This window comes from Quercus suber, unplaced genomic scaffold (genome assembly GCF_002906115.3).
Source record: "Quercus suber isolate HL8 unplaced genomic scaffold, Cork oak 2.0 scaffold_909, whole genome shotgun sequence".
NCBI classification, from domain to species: domain Eukaryota; kingdom Viridiplantae; phylum Streptophyta; class Magnoliopsida; order Fagales; family Fagaceae; genus Quercus; species Quercus suber.
The window spans coordinates 48296-68348 of NW_027070333.1; the positions used below are offsets into that span (position 1 = coordinate 48296).

The 20053-nt window shown below is 35.4% G+C and overlaps 1 protein-coding gene across 1 annotated transcript; it reads right to left on the reverse strand.

Annotated features, from left to right (window-relative positions):
• Nucleotides 1–424: 424 nt before the first annotated feature.
• On the reverse strand, nt 425–18885 carry LOC112026073 (la-related protein 1A). The gene is made up of 14 exons (XM_065768230.1): nt 18265–18885; nt 14901–15435; nt 14605–14770; nt 13589–13679; nt 13308–13379; nt 11652–12196; nt 9574–9643; nt 6349–6453; nt 5923–6263; nt 5551–5691; nt 5386–5449; nt 4826–4971; nt 4230–4334; nt 425–994 (listed from the first exon to the last, which is right to left on the reverse strand). Exons 1-14 carry the CDS (start codon nt 18499–18501, stop codon nt 844–846), a joined length of 2769 nt encoding a protein of 922 aa, XP_065624302.1. The 5' UTR covers nt 18502–18885; the 3' UTR covers nt 425–843.
• Nucleotides 18886–20053: the final 1168 nt, after the last annotated feature.

Here is a 20053-nt window from a genome sequence, read left to right on the forward strand (position 1 = left end):
TATAAAAAGAATCAATTAAAGACACAATTAATCCAAAATGGACCAATATTGACCGGGTAGACCGAAATAGACTTAATTGAACCAATTAGAAATTGTTTAATTTTAAAAGAGAAAAAAAATTATCTTCAACAAATATTTGAAAAAAATATATATATTATATTACAAAATAATTATTTATTCTCACGTATTACTTGAGTTTACAGCTAGTTAATATAAAACCAAACCACAAACTATTATATATATATATATATATAAAATAAAAATAAAAAATAAAAACCAACCACAAATAGTTATTAACTTTGAAGTGGATCCAAATCTCATTAGGGACAGTTGTCTGCATAGAGTTTTTTTTTTTTTTTTTTTTGGGGGGAGGGGGGGGGGGGGGCAGCGGCGGCTACTAGGCTTATAAATTAAACACCTCAAGAAAAAGAAAAGGATTATAAATTAAATTCTCAAATATCTTATTCTTTAATTTTGACAAATGTCTAAACTACAGCCTTCTTTTTTTCAGTTTTTTTTCCTTTTCCGTTTATGTACAAGTTACAATCCAGAGAAGAGATTCGTGTAGAGAAAAAGCACAGGCACCTCTCCAAGCTTTGCATACAACCCCAAAAATGCATGTATACCCAGGAGCCAAAAAAAAAAACCTTTAAACAAAAGAAAAACTCTGCAGTCAGCAGCCTCAATCAAACATACAATATATGACAACCATCTTTTCTTCATTTCCAAACCAAAAATAGGATGCTAACTCCAACTCCCTAGTCAAGTTGAAAGAATTCTATTCCAAAACTGGGACAGTGATGCTTCAATGCCACTAAGGCATATGATTGGTGCAAGTGCTAGCTAATGTCTCTCTTCTTTCACAGCATTGGCCTTCTCTTTAGCACGAAAGTCCCCCAAGCTACAATATTCTTCCCTGAGTAACCTATCCAATTCTGGATCTCTCTTTAGGGGCTCTTTCCGGTCACGTAGCCCACCGTAATGATGGAATGCCCTGCCACAAACATACACACACGCTCAAATTATAAATACAACAGCTTCTGAGTTTGGGGTCAGAAGAAACTATGGTGCGCATGCTAACGCGTAAATTATTGCATTTTAATTATATAAACACTAAAGAGACTATTACAAATCAGTAATGTCCAGCAGTACCTGTCTCTATTTCTATTTGTGTCCAATACAGCAACTCAATTATGGTAACACAAAACAATAAATTAAACAAGACACAAAAGAGATGAAAAACCCTTTAAAAATGCAGGAAGCTTCAAGCTTCATCTCAAAACTTGTGTCCATAGCCATTGAAGCAAGAAACTTCAGAGATTATACTGCCTAAGAGCATGAGTAGCAGGCTCAACCAAACACCTTTTCAACAAAAATTTGACTAGAGTAACCTAAAACCCTCTTGCATCAGGCTCAACATTTTGTCCAAATAATTTATACACTTACTGAACTACCGTTCATCAACAAAAAAAGTTTATACTGGTTTATCTCTCTCACATAGCAGATCAGATCAGCAGGCAACCTTTCAGAGCCAGATCAGAGACGAGCAGCCCAAGTTAGCCAATGAGCAATGGAGCAACAGTGAACAAAGCTCGGATTTGGAGCTAGCAGCTTGATGTCCTACAGTGGTTGGAGAGAGAGAGAGAGAGAGAGAGAGAGAAAACAATAAATATAGAATTAAATAGATATTTTTATGATATCTGAGGTAGAGAGTATTCGGCCTAATGTAGGTGTATCTGAAAAATGAGGTTGCTAAAATAGAAAAAGTGAATTTTTTGGGATCAATCCAGCTAAAACACCATTGAGCCTGGTGTGAATGCTCAAATGCTGTTACTGCTTTTGAGTTTTTCAAGCAAGGCGCTTTCTTTTTGGGGAGCGGGACTGATTACAAGTAAAGGGGCTGTTAGAAGCTGTGAGGTGTACCAAGTTAAATTTGAACATTGTCAAATGTTAAGAACCTGTCAGAAGCCTTCTTAAGAGTGAAGGGAAATTAGAAAAGGAAGAGAGAATCAAGAGATTTAGAGACTAAGAAAGTGCTTATTTTCATCAATGCCTCTGTCAAGCCATTCCACCTTATATATCACTAAGCTACTCAAGTACACAACACCAAAATATCCTTACAGCTATACTGACAGTTGCTTAATAGCCTCCTTACTTCCTAACAGACTTCTAATTGATCACATGCAGGATGGATAGGCACATGGGCAATTAGCCAAGTTATAGCCAACTTAATTCAGCCATAGCACACATTGGCCACCACATCACAGCCTGCACACGTGCCATAGAATTACCTAGTACACTTCCTCAATATCTGCTACTAACTAAACTGCAACATTTACACAATCGCAGACCCTTGCATTCACAGAACTTGCATAGTGGCTCCTGCATGACAAGTCACAACACTTTACATAGCAGCAGCCGACACCTTTAGTACAGAAATACACTTACCAGCATAGTAGCACAACATAAAATCAGCAGCAACATAACAGCAGCAGCATTAGCTTGACATAGCAGTGTTGCCACACTAGCATTAGTGACATGGTAGGTTCCTAAATCAAACCATTAATGTAATTACTATTCTTCTATTTATCAAAAAAAATTACTATTCTTCCAAAGGAAGATATGTCATTACAAGCTTGGCTGGTCCATTACCTAAACAAAGTTATTAAGGTTACATTTGCTCCCTTGCTAATTCCCCATCTCATGTTCCTCTGAGCTACCTACCACATCATCCCCTACAAACCTAGTTTACAAACTAGCAACAACGGTACAGGTACTTTATTAAGTATGAAAAAATGCAATTTCCAGGAAATGTTCCTACTAAAAGGAACTTTTCCTACAAGGCTAATTCTTTGGCTAATCTCCCCCATAGTATCCTCACAAATGTCCAAACATACTAATATTGCTCCTTTGCAACTGATTTAGCCACAGAAGAGGTCTCAGCTTATGTTGTGTGTTACACTCAACGTTGGCAATACCGAGTTATTTTGTCTAGGGACCACATAGCATGCATCTGAGAATGTTAACTTTGAAGTGCCTTTAACTTCGAGATCCCTAGGATGTCCTGCATCACACTCCTGCATCATCACTCATTACTTGTCCTTTACAGTGAACACTTCTTTACTGGGAAATTTGTGAGACATATTCACCTTTAAATCGCTCATTAGACTTCAATCCAGAGAGGGTGATTCTCCCCGGTATTCCATAAAATTTTCTAGGGGGGATGCTACAGGAATCTAAAATTATTATTTTGATCTTTTGTGATCTAATAGAGCCACTAACCTTGAATTTAGGCTGTCCTGCAACATACTCCTTGTGTATCTACATGTCCTTTGCAGCGAACACCTCTTTACTAGAAAAATTGTGAGAAATATTCAACTTTTAATTGCTCATTAGACTTCAGTCCTCAAGAAGTGGAATTCTCCCCGGTATTCCCCCAAAATTTCTAGGGGCACTGCTACGGAAATTTAGAATTCTTCTTTTGATCTTTGGTGGTCTAATACCTTACATGGGCGCCACACTGATAGCCAGCTATTGGAGGTTCTTTCTCCCACATTGATAGCCAACTAATGCAAGGCATACAACCAAAATTATTTTTAATTATTTCAGACTTTCTTCTAAATTTCCTTTCAAATTTTAAACAAGATTTCTTTTTTAATTTTTAATTTAGCCTTTTTATAGAATAGCCCTTTGGACTCGCCTGTAGCTAGTAAAACCTATGAGCAACTAGTTCTACCGCCAAAACCAATTGCCAAGTAATCCGGGGGCATTCACTCCTGAAGGCCTAAGCAGTTTATGCTCGCCCAAGAGCATGACAAAAATAAAACTTACGGGATGAAAATGACAATGCGCCAAACTTAGAGAGTAAAACTTGTATTTTAGCCAAACTTTAATTTATAAAACAATGTTGTATAGCCAATCTTCAAATTCAAAAGTTTGTTCAACTAATGCAAATATCGGTTAAGAATTATTAAAATTTTCATCACATTAAATTACTTTACGGTCAAATTTTATTTATATAAAGATTTTTCTATGTACTTTTCTCCAAACCCAGAAACCTTCTTTCTCTATATTAGCATTGATTGCTATTTGATTCTCTACACCATACAAAACCAAATATAAAAACAAACTTCTTCATATTAAACAATGAAATAAGCATGCCCAGCTCAGACTTTGGAGCATCCATTCTAAACATTCAGATAACATAAAAACAAGTGCAAGTTCGTTACCAATATTTTTCGAGGCCATAAAGATTGCCTTTGTGGTAGAAGTCAAGCGTAAGCTGTTCAAAGTCCTGATACAGGTCCTCTCTAAACTCCTTCTCCAAACCATAACTGAAAGAAAACAAATAATATTTATATATATATATATATAAACAATAAAATACATACTAAGGAATGGGAACAAATGTTCCTATCATAGTAGATGGGCAAAAATAGTCTTTGGAAAAATTATGTGCAAAATCAAAGCTGAAAACTTCTTAGGCAGTTCTACATTTCAAGATTAGGCTTCTCATATTTCAAGAAGATGATAATTTAGAACATAATCAGCAACAAAACATATATTACTGCAAAGAAAACTTCTTTTAGTGGAACTCTTTTTGATTTGTCTCTGACTTGGGAACTCACGTCTAGTGACTCTCTCCCTTCTTTTCTTTGCTCCCTTTCTCTTTTGTAATTATTTTCTTGTTTGGGTTTCTTTTGTGTATTTTTCTGTTTTCTTCTTCTTGTACTTTCTGGGTTTGCTCTATGTTCTTCATGCATAGAGTAGACTTACATATATATATATATATATATCATTCTTACTTATCAAAAATAAAAAATACCTGTAGAACCTGAAAAGGCACTCCATTCCATAGTAATAATTAGCAGCAGCATCTTCCAGTGCAAATTTTCTGAACTCATTATACATAGAAGGGACAAACATGTTTCTAAGAAAATATGACCAAAACCGGTAAAGTGTATTCATTTCCTGCATTTAAAGAAACAGGCAGCTGTACATTAAGAATAAATGAAGTAATTTAAAAATTAACCGGTAAAGTGTATTCATTTCTTTTCAAATGGTTAAGTACCTAAATAATACAAAAAGAAAATATTAACAAAATACACAAAAAGAGAGAAGAATTGATCAACATGTTTTTAAAACCCTACACGTTTCTAAATAAATTATCCCATATTTTTTTCTTTCAAAGAGAAACCAACAACAGCACCAAAGATGGACATTATGGTCTTCTTTTTTTGGATAGGCCTAAATAAACTAATGTGATTAATTCAAGGGATTTGATGACAGGATGTTAAACATTAAGAAAAAATATGAATTTGCTATTTATTTATTCCCTCTATTGATATAACAAGCTTTAAAAGAAGTTTAAGAGATGAATTCCACCTCACTGCAACCAATTCCCAACTTCTTTCTGTCACTCAGGCACCGCTTATGGAACTTCAGGTACCTAACAGAATGAGCAATCATGTGAAAGAACTTTTGTAACTCAAGCTCTCCCCCTCTCTCTCTCCCACAAACATAGAAATTCAAGCAATGCCCATCACTTACTTCTGTTGTTTAAACCCATTTTCTTCTAGAAGCTGATGGCTTGGATGCTGAAATGGTGGAAATGACTTTGGCATGGAACCCACTGGTGGACTCCCAGATAGAATCCCATGTGGTGAACCACTCAACTTTGAAGTCCTAGGGCTGTAAAATTGAGATTCAGATTTCAATTAGCCTAGTGGGAAACAAATAATCCAGTTGAACTTAGTCATCATTAACTTAGCATATTCAGAGTAATATCCTGCTTTGAAACCAATAATTACTTGGAGAGCTCTCAAAAGCAGTAAAATATTACTAAAATATAGCCAAAAGCTACTTAAGCTAACAAATAATTCATTGTAAGAGCAACACAGGCAACAATCACACCAAACTGACCCATAATTTTCAGGAGGTGTAGAGCTAAAGAAAAATCCAACCGAATTACTAGGTGGACTTTCCGATATGATTCCATTAGAGTTTCGGGAAGTTCCATGATTTCTGAAGTTGCTGGAGAAAAATCGTTGTTTATGGGAGGACAGCTGCCTGGGAAGGCCTTTATGTTGCTTCCTTCTTGAATTAGCATTTCCAGACTCCTCAAGGACAACACTTCCAGCAAAATTATCACTAGCCTTTGGATTGGAGACTCCTAAAGCAATGCTTGGAAATTTTGAGCTTCCATCTTTATTCTCAAAACTAGAGCTATTCTTTCTACGACTAGATCGCTTAGTTTTCAATTCCTGCCAATAATAATCAATTTTAAACAATTTCGCTAAAGAGATAAGAAACTTAAATTAGTGCCTAAGTAACAATGGGCACTTCAACCTGCTCATAGAAGTAAAGACCATCATTTATTGCAGAAGCTAGCTCATTGGAAATGGATTTGGACTCTTTACCACGACCTTTAGTTTCTTGACTTGTCCTGCTATTCTGCACAGGAGATGAAGGATAATAAGTCAAAATTTTCAACAAAGCTCTTTCCCTTTGATATAGGGGTGTGTATGGGACGGGTTGGGTTGGGTTGGGTTGGGTTTGGAGTCTTTTCCAACCCGATCCAACCACGTCAAGTTGAGAAATCTCCAACTTGACTCAACCCATGTAGTTCTAAAAACCAACCGAACCCATAGTTGGGTCATTAGGTTAAGGCCATTTTTTGGACCTAGTAAAGAAATTGGGTTTTCGTTCAGTTATTTAACTTCATTATTTAATTAATGATTATAACTAACATAATTGCGTCTAATATTCCAATTTTCTCAAATCTAAGCCTCAAAATACCAAAATAAATCAAAATTAAAAATAAGTCCAAAAAATCCAAAATAAATAAAAAAACTAAAATAAAATTAAAATACATACATGCTAAAAAACTATTAATAGCATAGGTTAGGTCAGGTTATTTGGGTTGAAAATTTTGTCAACCCAAACACAACCCACCCCAAGCTTAAAAAATATAAAATAAAAATAAAAAACCAAAAACAAAGCATAAGTTGGGTCGGTTCAGTTTTTTTGGGTTGGTGGGTGGAATGCACACCCTTATTTACAGGAAAATACATGCCTTATTGCAGTCTGGTAAAGGACAGGACAACTTCTGAGATCCTTGAAAGGACAACGACAAAAGACTAGCAGGGAACCAGCTGCTACAAGTTTCAAGGCATTTAAAAATTAAAGGAAAAGAGGAATCAGAGGACAGTAAGAGTTATCAGCTGCTACATCTAACTCAAAGCAGAGGATGTTCAAAGTGAAACTTGCAAAAGGCAACATGAGAGCAGTATTTAGCCTATTATTATTACATATACAACTCACAAGCCACATGACCGCCACCTCCATCTGCTTATAATGGGAAGAGATGATATTTGGTCCAAAGGCCATTAGTGTATTTAGCAAAGTCACAAGATTTTCTACCAAAAAGAAACAAGTGTTGAAGCATTTTACATCTTCTCTTTGTTATGTAATATTCAAATGCCCAAAACAAAAGGGTTAATAAAAGTGGATTTTAGTTATAACTAAGGCTGTGTTTGTTTTGGGTGAAAACCACTTCTAGAAATGCTTTTCTGTAAATGCGGGTGTTTGGTTGCGCATGGAAAATAAATTTTCCAGAAATTCTTTTCAGTTGACCGAGATTCAAGGGTGAAAATCACTTCCGTTTTTATTTTCCCTTCAAATATCATTTTCCGGAAAACAGAGAGAGAGAGAGAGAGAGAGAGAGCGCGAGCCGCGAGCACGAAGAGAGAGAGAGAGCACGAGCCGTGAGCTCGAACCGCCGCTCCAAGCCTGGAGCAACCGCACGAGCAACCGCCGACGACCTTCGACCCAAGAACCCACGCACCGCGCCGCTTGATCTTGCCTCCGCTCGATCTCGTCGCCCTCTCGAGCTCGGTCTCTCTTCCTCGCTCTCTCTTCCTCAATCTCTCAGTTTTGTTTTTTTAAGTTTGATTTTTGTTGTTGTTGTGGTGGTGTGGTGGTGATGTTTTGGTGGTTGTGGCTTTTGATTGCCGGAATTTGTTGTTGAATTGGCTATAATTTTGAAATTTTTTGTAATAAAATTTGTTTGGATGCTAAGAAAATGTGAAAAAATTGTAGGAAAATAGTATTTTCAGAATAGAATCAAACACATGAAAATATTTTCTACAACAATTTTTTTAATGCAACCAAACACTTGAAAATATTTTTCTTTTCCAAAAATAGCATTTCCGGAAAATAGGAAAATATTTTACGAGAACCAAACACAGCCTAAAAGGAAAAGTGAGAAAGGCTAAAAGAAATCAGTTCATATCAAGGAAAAGTTTTTTGTTAGCACCCTGCAAGGCAACAATTGTAAATTTGTAACTTCCAATTTGTTTCTTCCTTATGTGAGATCAGATTTTTTTTCTTTCAAATTGTAATAACACAAATACAAACCCTCACAAGAAGGCTTCAACTTTCCAGGAGCAGAACCATGAAGTGTTTTGCAGAAGACTTGCACTAATTCTCATTTCTAAAATATTGTGGAAGAACTCAAAAAAGCTCTAAAGTCCTTAAGTACTCAAGGATGCATCTTCAGGGATCTATTTACATAAAGCACTAAGAAAACTTGTGAAGAAACTTGCATTTGAACATGACCAAGTTATCATCCCAGGTGGGCCTCCATTGCTATAAATTTTACTATGTTAAACCATTGCAGATAGGCAGCTATCAGAGGCCTCCACTTCCTTAGTTAACAAAGAATATTTTCAAGAATTTATGATGTAATTGAATAGTTAAGATAGGTGATTATACTTGGAATAAATGACCATCTAATTTGTTCAATCTGAAGATGACAATAAAGCATCCACTTGTGCCATACACTGATACAAGTGCCTCCCCAACTCATAGAATTTAATGATGTACAAAAAAAATAAAAACATCAGGACAAAGAACTCTAGACCATTTTCACCAAAGGTGACATCATGGAAATCAATTGATCATTATAAGCCCCAATTATAATTTGAATCTAAACAACTAAGGAGAAAGAAGTAGCCAGATTTTGAAAAAACAAAAACTGGCACAAGCTGAACCCATCGCCCAAGTAATAGTGAAGTTGAGCTCATTTGTTTTGACTTATCTTATAAAGTAAGCCAGCTTACTCTCTAAGTTATATCTGTTTAAAGCTTGACTTTTCCTTAAGTACAACTTAGTAACCCATCACCCTAGCCATTCAGCCCAAAATCATAACATCCCAATTGCAAAATTTCTTGCAATGATTAACTCAACCTCCACCAACTTTTCAACAATAAAAAATAAAAACTGAACCATCCTACAAACCCTAGTTTCCATCATCATAAACCCTAAGATCCTCACCTTTACCAACCAAAAGCCCACCAATTTTGGGTCCTTTGATATCCTAATATTTTATGGCTAATTGGGATTTTAAACACTGTATGCATTAAAATTCAATTTTCAACATTGTTTATGAATTAAGCATGAAATTAGAGGACAATCAAATGAAAGAGAAACAATAACCGAATCTTTAAGAACATTAATAAGTGAAATACCTGGATATCACAACGACAATAGTATATTACTCAATGGCCATACCTGGGTGACAATTACAAGTCTCTGAACGTCCTGATCATTGTCAACCATCTCATCGTCTTCCTCATCAATCCTTTAGTCGATAAAGTCAATAAGAAATACAATATATGGTTAGTAACCACATACATAGTTAAGCACATAAACATGAGTCAGAAAACAGTTATCAGAGTGTATTCCATAATCACACAATCGGAAAAAAAAAATAAATAAAACCCTAAATACTGAAGGAAAACACAAACAAAAAAAGCCAATAAATACAGTTCTAAAGGCATATATCCAAACCAAATATAATGAATGATGCAAAGAAATGCTTAAAATTCCACTTTGAATAGGTAAACATTTCTGGTTAAATTAAGGGAATGATATATTTTGCTACCAGTCAATACCGGTATATATATATATATATTGTTGTGTATTCATTATCTCAAAAGTGTGTGTATTAAATTTGTAAGTATTGGTCACCTACCAAAAGAAGTTCTTTCTTTGAAGGTCTGTTTGGAATGGAGGAAGATTTGTAAGTATGTGTCTGTGTGGATGGGAGGAAGGGGGAGGGGGGGTGGTTTGTTTGTAGGGGAGAATAAAGGAAAGGGCCATCTCCCTCCATCCAAACAATTGGTTAGTTGCCAAGTTCTCACAATTAGCTATAACACAGTAGCCCAGTGGGTAATACTTTCATTGAATACCCCAATTTAAAACTAACCTTTTTCTTCCTCGGACCATGTAATCACAGAGCATCCACTTGTTTAATTTAAACCCCATGTTGGAAACAAAGAAATTTTAGATTATATTATAGGTTTTTATTTTTTTCTATAATTTATTAAACAATCCAAAAATATTGCAGAGAATAGCCCCCTTTTGTTTGGGAAGTCATCTCTCTTTATTCGACAAATCTTGTCATCGCCTTGTGGCTAAGCATCAAATTGCAGTCAAAGCCAATTGTCAATAGAAGACCACTCCCCAACCCACCACCCTCCCCCTATCCTTTGTTTGGTAAGTCCTCAATTCAGTGAACATTGAACCAAACATTGAGGCGATACCTGCAGTTCTAAATATTGTCCTAGCCTTGCCACTGAGAAAGAGAGTCAATTGTAGATGGCAGTCATGAGAGTAGATGTACGATATGCAAGTGGTTCAGACAGCACTGACTTCTATACTTGAAACCTTGTTCTCAGAACCAAAACAGAATGGAAATTGTGTTTTCAGCCTCCGTATCAGAATCCACTACGCGTTCCCAACTCCAAATTAATTGAGGCACAAAATGCATGCATAGGTAAACAAATGAATGGCATGATAGTCCAACAAAGTTTGTGAGACTTCCAAACCCAATATAAATATTGGCAAAAAAACTCTGGCCCAATACTCCTTGTAACCAAAAATAAACAAATAAACCTACATGCATAACTTTTAACAAGGCCCTTTGGGAGAAATCATAGTGGAACTATATTGTCTTTCCTATTTTTAACTATTCAAGGAATAAATAAAAAATGTATAATTGTATGAACAATATAATTTTATCAAAAAAATTTAAATAACAATTGAGTAAATAACAATGAAATAATTATCGCTTCTGCAACCAAAGCCCTCTCTCAAGTTCATAAGCAAGAAAACCAGTCCACAATTTACAAACTGTTCCATTTGCAGTTTTACAGCACCCAGCAAAGTTTGCTGCATCAAATATTCAATAAAGTAACCTCAACATAAATTCTATCGGAAGTTTTTTTTTTTTTTCTTTCAAATAAATTTACCAAGTATCAAAAGAACTCAAATAGATACTCCACAGTGTAATTGTTTAACAATGCTACACTTATCTTTATCATTAATGTGACTGCAAAGTTAAGGAATACCTACATAGCCTTGCATGCTTTCAATTAAATGAATGTAATTCATGAAGGCATAAAATTACAAACCCCAAACCACCCAAAGAAAATTTCTTGACAGAACAAAGTCACGCTACAGATAATTCTAACTTTGAAAAAGGATCATTGTATACTATGAAATGCAAAATAAGGATCAGGCACATACAAAAGCATGTTGTAACTTCCAGCTGAAGTGCATTAAGCAAAAACAAATGCATATAGTACCTTCTAGCAGAAAAAAGATCATCATTCTTTATTGTCTTCTGTTCGAGCTCTATCTCTTCATCAAGCATAAATGTGTTCGCAAAATCGTTTGACAAGTCACCAGCCATATCTGATGACATTTCCCTGCCTAAAGGCCCATCAACAGAAAATTCTGTATGCTCCTCTCTTTGTGAGTGGTCTCGGCTTAGTGGACTATAACTGGTGCCACGATCTGAGAATTTGACCCTTCCACAGCCTAATGCTTGTGTTCCACCATTAACAATAGCACTCATGTTGTCACGTTCTGTGTCACTAATAAGTGGTATGACTGGAGTTTCTCTATTTGGCGGTAAGTGCTCCACCAAACTTCCACCATGTGATGGAAATTCAACATTTTCTTCAGAGTTGTTGCCCACATTATTCTCGATGGCATCACCATTCACAAAGGAATCAATATCCTTCTCCATAGATTGGCCCTGGGGAGTCTGAGCTTGCGATGACAATGAATTCTCTTTAGAAGATGGAATCCACTTCAACCAATTATCACGTTTCCGTATCTTGTCACCCTACAGAAACAGCAACAATGATAAGTGAAGGCCACTGGAGCAAAGTATCAAAGCAATAGAGATAACCCAATCAGTTGTCAAAATATCCCCCAACTTTTTCAGCAGCCCTAAATGTTTTTTCTTCATATGCGCTGGTTGCTCCAACAGCATAGAGGCAATACCCCCAAATTTTATCAAAAGCACCATACATTATGTCCAAAGGTTATGAAGGTGGGAACAATTCATATCAGTAATTCATATAAATGAATGTCCCCTCCAACTCTTGTTAAAGCTAACAGGATATCCCCTAAACATTTTTCCCATTTGAATAACCATCACCACTGATTAATACTCACAAAATTCTATCAAAGGAGAAGGCCAATGCAACATGCAATTTTTAAAAAACTTCTTATAGGATTTGGAGAGAAATATGATCTTGTTAAATTAACTTGAAGAAAAATAGTGAAAAAAGGTCCAAAGTGGAAAGCAAGTTTTGATCAACATTATTTTTGAAAATCCCATTAATCTTTGAAAAAAATAACCAATTAGCACCACCTACCCTACTATGGTTTTATTTAATGAACTACTTTCGCATTGCTGACATTTGTAAGTAGCCTTTCTAAAATTCAAAACAGATGTCAATGACCGTTGCAAAAAGGGATGCTGCAGCAATTTTTCTCATGTTCACAGTGACATCCTTTCCCATGCAATCCTCAGACATCATTAGACAAATAAAATTAGCCTAAATCATAAATTGGAACAAGACAGTCCGAGTCTCCAATCATAGGAAGGTTTGCATAGATCTATCATCTAGGAGATTAAACTTCAACTGCAAATTTAGCAAAAAAAATATTAGGAAGATGCCTTTACAAAAATCTTTTCGAGTCAGCTTCAGACAAATCAGGAAGATCTTGTGAAAGTCAAGGAGATCATACTCTATGACCAACGAAAAACTCACTTAAATTTAAAAAGAGTAAAAAAAAGTCCATTAAAATGTGAATTAGAAACCTGATTCTTAAATGTAAACTCTAACCCAATTTAGAAAATTTTATGGCTCCAAAACTTCCAGCATAAATGCAGTAAGAAACAGAATGATTAAGAGAAACAATACCGAATAGTGAAGAAAATCTACCTGCACTTGAACAGTACTAGAAGTCTGCAGTGCATCAAGGATAAATGGTATATCTGTGCTCATCCTCCTAACCTGCTTAATATATTAAACAAAAGCAAGATTTGCCATCAATTCAAGCAAAAATAACAAGGGAACCTGTTTTTAGTAAATCTCACAAACTAACTTTACATTATGGAAATACTGAATAAACTAGCACAGACCTGCATAAGCAGTAAAGCACCACCATATATAATTCATGGCATTCTAAAATAACTGGAACAAAGAATTGCAAGAAAATGTACCCTTTTAAAGTCAGCAATGATGGATATTGGAACCCATCCCTGATCATCCATAAGGGAAATTAGGTACTGGTCATTCTGCAGATTTTCATCACTGCCAAAGGAAAAGGTTATAATGTCAACAGACACAACAAGCAGTCTATATCATACAAACAGATTCTTTCTTTTCTTTTTTTGATAAGTAAATATTTTAGTAAAAAACTACAAAGACCACCTCCCCAGAAACAGGACATGTGCTTAAGGTGCACCACAAATCAACAAAAATTATTGAATGGCCACATAACGCAGAGATCCAAACTCATATTTTCTGTAGTAATTAAATCACAAATAAATCCAGGGGCACATTTTGGTTAACCATTGAATGACTCACATTTTATAGAACATCCAGAAGTACAAAGGTCAATCATAAATGTGGAAAATATTTAGGCAGTCCGATTACAACACTTACAGATCAGATTCTCCAATGTGTGGTGATGACTCTCATATAATAAATGGCCTCATTTTTAAAAACCTAAACATTCTTTAGCAATTAGAGACACCAAAGCCATTCAATGTCCATGGGATATCCAAATCCAGCCAATATTGAAAAGGCTTGTGCACCAATGAGAAAAAGAAACTTCAAGGTTAAAAAATACATTAAACACTTTTTTTCTTTTTTTTTTCTTTTTTCTTTTTTTACTAAATACTGCATTAAAGATGCAAATGCAAATACTATCACAGCACAGTTAAAATGGAATCTGTAGACTGCATAGGGGATGGTATAGAATTCTTGCCGCCAATACAAAAGTGAAAACATAAATGAACAAACCTTTATTCCCAAATGACTCTTTTTTTTTTATTATATAGAGGACTTTTCTAAAGAAGAGCCCTTTGGACTTGCCTCTAGCAAGTAAAACCTACAAGCAACTAACCCCACCCACCAGAATCAGTTGCCAAGTAATCCAGGTAGGGGCATTCACCCCTAACAGGCTAAGCAGTTTATGCTCATGCCCAGGAGCAACTATTCTCAAAGGACTTACCTGAAATAATAGTCGATCTGTTTCACTATATTAGTCCTCAAAGCTACTGTCTCTTGGGATACCACAGGAGCCCCTGGATTAATAGGATATTGCATAAAGCGTGGAGGATGAGGTCCCCTAATAGAGCCTGGAGCTGCAACAGGAACATAGTATATAGGTGCAGGCCCTGTATATAACAGACAAATTACTTTGGACAGTGAGGCGGAGTAACATCATGATATACTGATGAGGACAGTAAGTAAAGTAAATATTGGTTTTCTGAATGAAAGCACATTGCAATGAGATCATAGGATTACCATAGAAGCTAGAACCGACCATGAACCCTGGAGCTGGACCAAAGAATGGAGGCCCTCCAAAAGCCCTTGGTCCAATACCCTGTTGCATTGGGATGTTGTCTCTAGGATTTAATGCCCGTTGATGGTGCCAGGCATGATTGAAATGGCCACCAGGTTCTTGCATGCTTGGTCTTCTATTAGAAAAATTGACAACATAAGTATTGGGTGGAGGCTGAACATTTCGACTAGCATCAACACCATGACCTGGCGGAACAAGGGCTTGAGGGGGTGTCTCACATCCAGACTTCACCAAATGAGTTTCAACAGTTGGGAAACGTCCTGGACCAGGACGGTATGCATACCCAATGTTAGGTGGAGGAACCATAGTATGAAAAACAGGTGGCATTGGTGGTTGATGGTAAGGTAGTGGTATAGGAAAAGGTTGAGCACCACTTGGGTTGCGCTTAGAGCCTGATTTTTGATGACGATATGATGAGTTTTTATGTGAAGGATTAAAATTTCCAGATCCATGTGACTTATGCTGCCCAACTGATGCCTAGACAGATACAAACATAGCTACAGTCAGATATATACATTTAAATTTTCGTGCAATTAAAAAGAACAAAAAAATTAATAGAAGCAACCTTCATAAACATACTAAGTTTTGCTACTCCATATTACCCATTCCTGATTAAATATATTATATATATATATATATGTATATATATAAAAAATACTTATCTGCAGCCCTAAAATGGGTTAAAATCTTATGTATGCAAGCAAAGGAAATTGACAGAATAATATTTAAAAAGAATATATATATATATATATATCTTTAGGCTGTTTCTGTTACATTTTATTTTATTAAGTATCAGACTGATCAAGGATCAACCAAAACAAAGCAGGAAACATTAATACCATTAAAACATATCCTAAATATTCTATCATATGAATGATCAAAAAAAGCACATAACATGTGTTTTCAAGAAATAATTCAAATCCTCTATGAACAATAACAACAATCAATTTTTAAAAGCCATGTTATACTGCCTGTATACTCAGATGACACCTTTCTTCTTTTTTCAATTTTTATTACTTATAAAAATAAAAATAAAAATAAAAAAAGGCCATATAATTTTCACTATTTTTTCATGGGTGCGATAACTAATAAAGAAGACTAGAGAGAGGAGTAGAGGGAGAAGGACAGAGTAGAAAAGTGAAGAACAGTTGAATTGTATGGCCTTTCTGATGGAAATTTCAAAAATGCTTTGCCTCTCAGGAAATAAGAAAGAAAAATGTGAAAGTAGTTTTTTGGGCCATTTATAAGAACATGTTCAGATATATTCCTGAAAATGACCACCAAATATTTTAATGAGTCGTATTTTAGATTTAGTGTAAACCTCAATCGTTAATGATAAGGACCTGTACAATCAAGCTCTCAAAGTACAGATGTCAATCATATCTAAGAAAGAAGTAAAGGAAAATGAACCCAATGCTTTTTTTAATAAGTAAATAATGCTTCATTGAAAGAAAAACTAAGCTTTACAAGAACCCAAAGCCAATGATATATCCAATCATACAAAGATTTAAACAAAACAACTTAAGATCAAGAATAAAGTCAAAAGTTGCAACTTTAAGCTATGGTTGATCATTGTAAAGGTTGTGGTATAGAGGAAATCAAGCCTGCTGATAGAGATGACTGAGATGAGGCGTATAATTGAAGATTTGTCATGAGTTGTACAAGGTCTTTAGCCACGGGGACTAGCACAAGCCCATATGGAGATTTCGGAAGGCAACCGCGAACTTTGGGACATATCGAAAGGTTGTCTTGAGGATGAGAATCATGATATAAGAAGAAAAGCTCTTCCATGATGCCGGCATAGAACATGTGGCACAAAACAGATTGGATTATCAATTGATGTGTTGAATTGAAGGAAGAACATTTTGAAAAGAAGTTGTGTCATTCTACTTACCTATGATGTCCACGTTGATCATAATGGCTTAGAGGTAAGTATTTCAATACTTTATCAAAGAAACTATTCAAGAGAGTGATACACATCAAGTGCTCAATGCAACTCATAAGAGTGTTCTTTTGAACATAGAATGTTCAACTCATATACCCACTAGCGTTCAATTATAATCCAAAACAAAGATTGACACTTTCACTTGGGAAGATGTGTTAATAATATTTTCTATTAGCATAATGTTGAAACATAGGTATCATTATTTTTATAAAAATAAATATTAAAATGCAAAGATGAGGTTGAGCCCATTTTTAGAGGAAAGCAATATGGTCCCAGCAATCATAATTAATTATACATGATTTTTCATGTTACGAACTGAAGAAAGGTTCCCAAGCCTGTCATGCATAAGCTTTTATTAGCATGTTAAGTCTAACCAGCTATGTTTTTATGTATTTAAGACAAAAAAGAAAGAAGCGATGGCAAATATTATTCATGACTTCAATAGATCATGGAAAATTGAAGCCAATCTCGAGAACGAGCTTCTCGAACCTGGGGAAAACTGATGTAGGAGAATTTTACCCCAAGCAAAAAAAAAAAGCCCTTTTTTGGAAATGCATTATAGGGAAGCTTGGAATTGGTGAACTTTCTGGGTTGGTGAGAAGGTCACTTTGAAGAAGTATTATGATACAAGGAATAATAATGTGGTCACCCATGGCCATAATGATGTGGCACATGAGTGGTAGAACATGTCATCCCACATGGACAGCTGATATGGCCGAGTCCCTCAATCTACCTATTGTGTTAATCCCCTCTGTAAATACTACCCACTACTTCATTGGTTATTGTAACAATTCGAAATAAATTTAGTATTAGTTTTACCAAGACTACATCCAACACGCCAAAAATAAAGGTCATGCCCAATTCACAAAGCTCCCACTTTTCTAGGATCTGGGAGTATTAACCCTGACTTTATAATTTTGACATATTAAACCCTAAACCATATAAACCATGAAAACACAAACACTTCGTCTATATCTCTTAAAAACCACTAACAAATGATTGGCACTATTACACCAACATGTCAACATTTTACTATGGGTGGTGGGGGACAGCACTTCCTTCCTTGAGATCATGGGTCCAAAAACCCATTGTGTGCATGTGAACTTATCAATAAAAAAACACAAGTAAAATAATCAGCTTTTTTCACTACCAATAGCTCAAGAACTACAGACAAGTTGCAATTAAGCATTTCAAATCAATAATATTTCAATCAAATGAGATTTTTTTTTTCTTCTTTTTTCAAAGTACATTTTTTATACAAGAAAAAATTAACTAATTCATCCATTACACATAGCAAGTCCTCTTTTTTTTTTTCTGATCAATAAGCAATAACACCATAGTAAGAGGGAATTGGGGGAAACCTGCGAAGGTGGAGGTGGAGAAGCCACCGTAGCAGGCTTTGAGGCTGCTCCTCCCGCCACCGCCGCCGCGGCCGCATCGGAAAGAGCTGGCCAAGAATCAGGCGAGGCACCAATCATTACATGAGAAGGAGGAGGAGCATCGTCGCCATTCATCGCCGCCGCCGCCGGAGTCTTCCACGCGGACTTGGACTTCGACTTGGTCCCACTCGCTTCCTGATCATTCTCCGCCATCACCATCCCTCCTCCGATCGAACCTAGAACCCAAAAAAAAAAAAAAAAAATCCCACCAAATCTTCTCTCACTCGCAGCTGCTACGATTATATATAAAGCAAATGAGCAAAACCTTTAATTTAATGGCAACTCAGTCTCTCATCATCACCGTCAGCAGCAGCGAGACCGAGTTTTACAGTGTGAGAGAGAGCGCTCATGGTTTGTGAGAGAGAGAGAGATTAGGGTTTTTTTTTTTTTTTGGGTACAGTGTGAGCGTGTGTGTTTTGTTGTGAGAGAGAGAGAGAGAGAGAGAGAGAGAACGAGTGAAAGAGAGAGAAGGACAGAAAAGATTTTGACAGTTGCAGAGAAGTGCGAAACTGTTGAAAAAGCGGAGGCACAAGGTTTTGGTTTCCCTTATATATGCCAGCCCCAGGGCTTATTGGTTATTCCCATTACCACACCACGAATTATTGTTGTTTTTAACTGATGCCTAAAGTAGTTGGGCTTGGAAGCAGCCAATGCAAGTTTTGGTTTTATATATATATATATATATATATATATAAACTAATGCTTATCTTATCTTATCTTTCATTCTAAAAAATAAATAAATAAATAAAACTTATCCTTTAATTTGAAAATTTCAACCTTAAACTTAAGGAAATTACCAAATTGGTTCTCTTGTCACATTTCCTTCATAAGTGGATAAAATTAATGTTATTAAAAAAAATCAAAATAAAACAATAATGTGGATAAAAATACTAAATCCCTGTTAATAAGAGGGTAGAAATTAGGTATACAATTTCTTAGGTGTATTACAATATGTTCACCAATTAAATATCAGTTCATAACTACATTGGATGTAATTATTTGTGAGGATAAAATTGTTCGTGTTCCACTACTAATGAAGTTGTGTGTTATTGTCACCACTAAAAGAGTTGGATATTAATTGAGCATGTTTGGCTACAAACATACAGTGGCTTGTTTAGTTATGAGTATTGGCTTATCCAGTTAGGGGTTACAAGGATTTGAGAATTGACCCGCTTTAAGATATGTTTGGTTGGGAGGATAGAAAATTGGCAGGAGATAGAAAAGTGGAAATATAGAAAATGTTTTAATTTTTCTCATATGTTTTTGGTTGAAAATTGGAAAAGTAGAGGAATAAAAAATAATGTTTGTATAAATTTACTCTCATATCCCTATTAGGCTATTACATAACTTTTTTATATAAATATTTTATAAAGAAAAAAAATGGTTCAAAGTAAGGAGAAAAATCTCAGAAAAAGAAAAGAAAAGGTTTAAATGTGAGTAGTAAAGATTCCAGAAAAATAATTTATTAAAAAACGAAAGAAGGTTCAATGTTTCACCCAAAAAAAGTTTGAACATAGCAAATAAAAAAAAAAGAAAATCATGTTATAACGTTAAATTTCCTTTGAGAAAAGAGAAGGAATAGATAAGTCATTTTCACCAAACTACTTCTCCTCATTTTTTTCTCAAATCTAGGTGGACTGAAAAATGATAGGCTAAGGGAGAAAACAGCTAGGTCCCACTACTTTCTTTCTCCCAAAATCACTCTAACAGA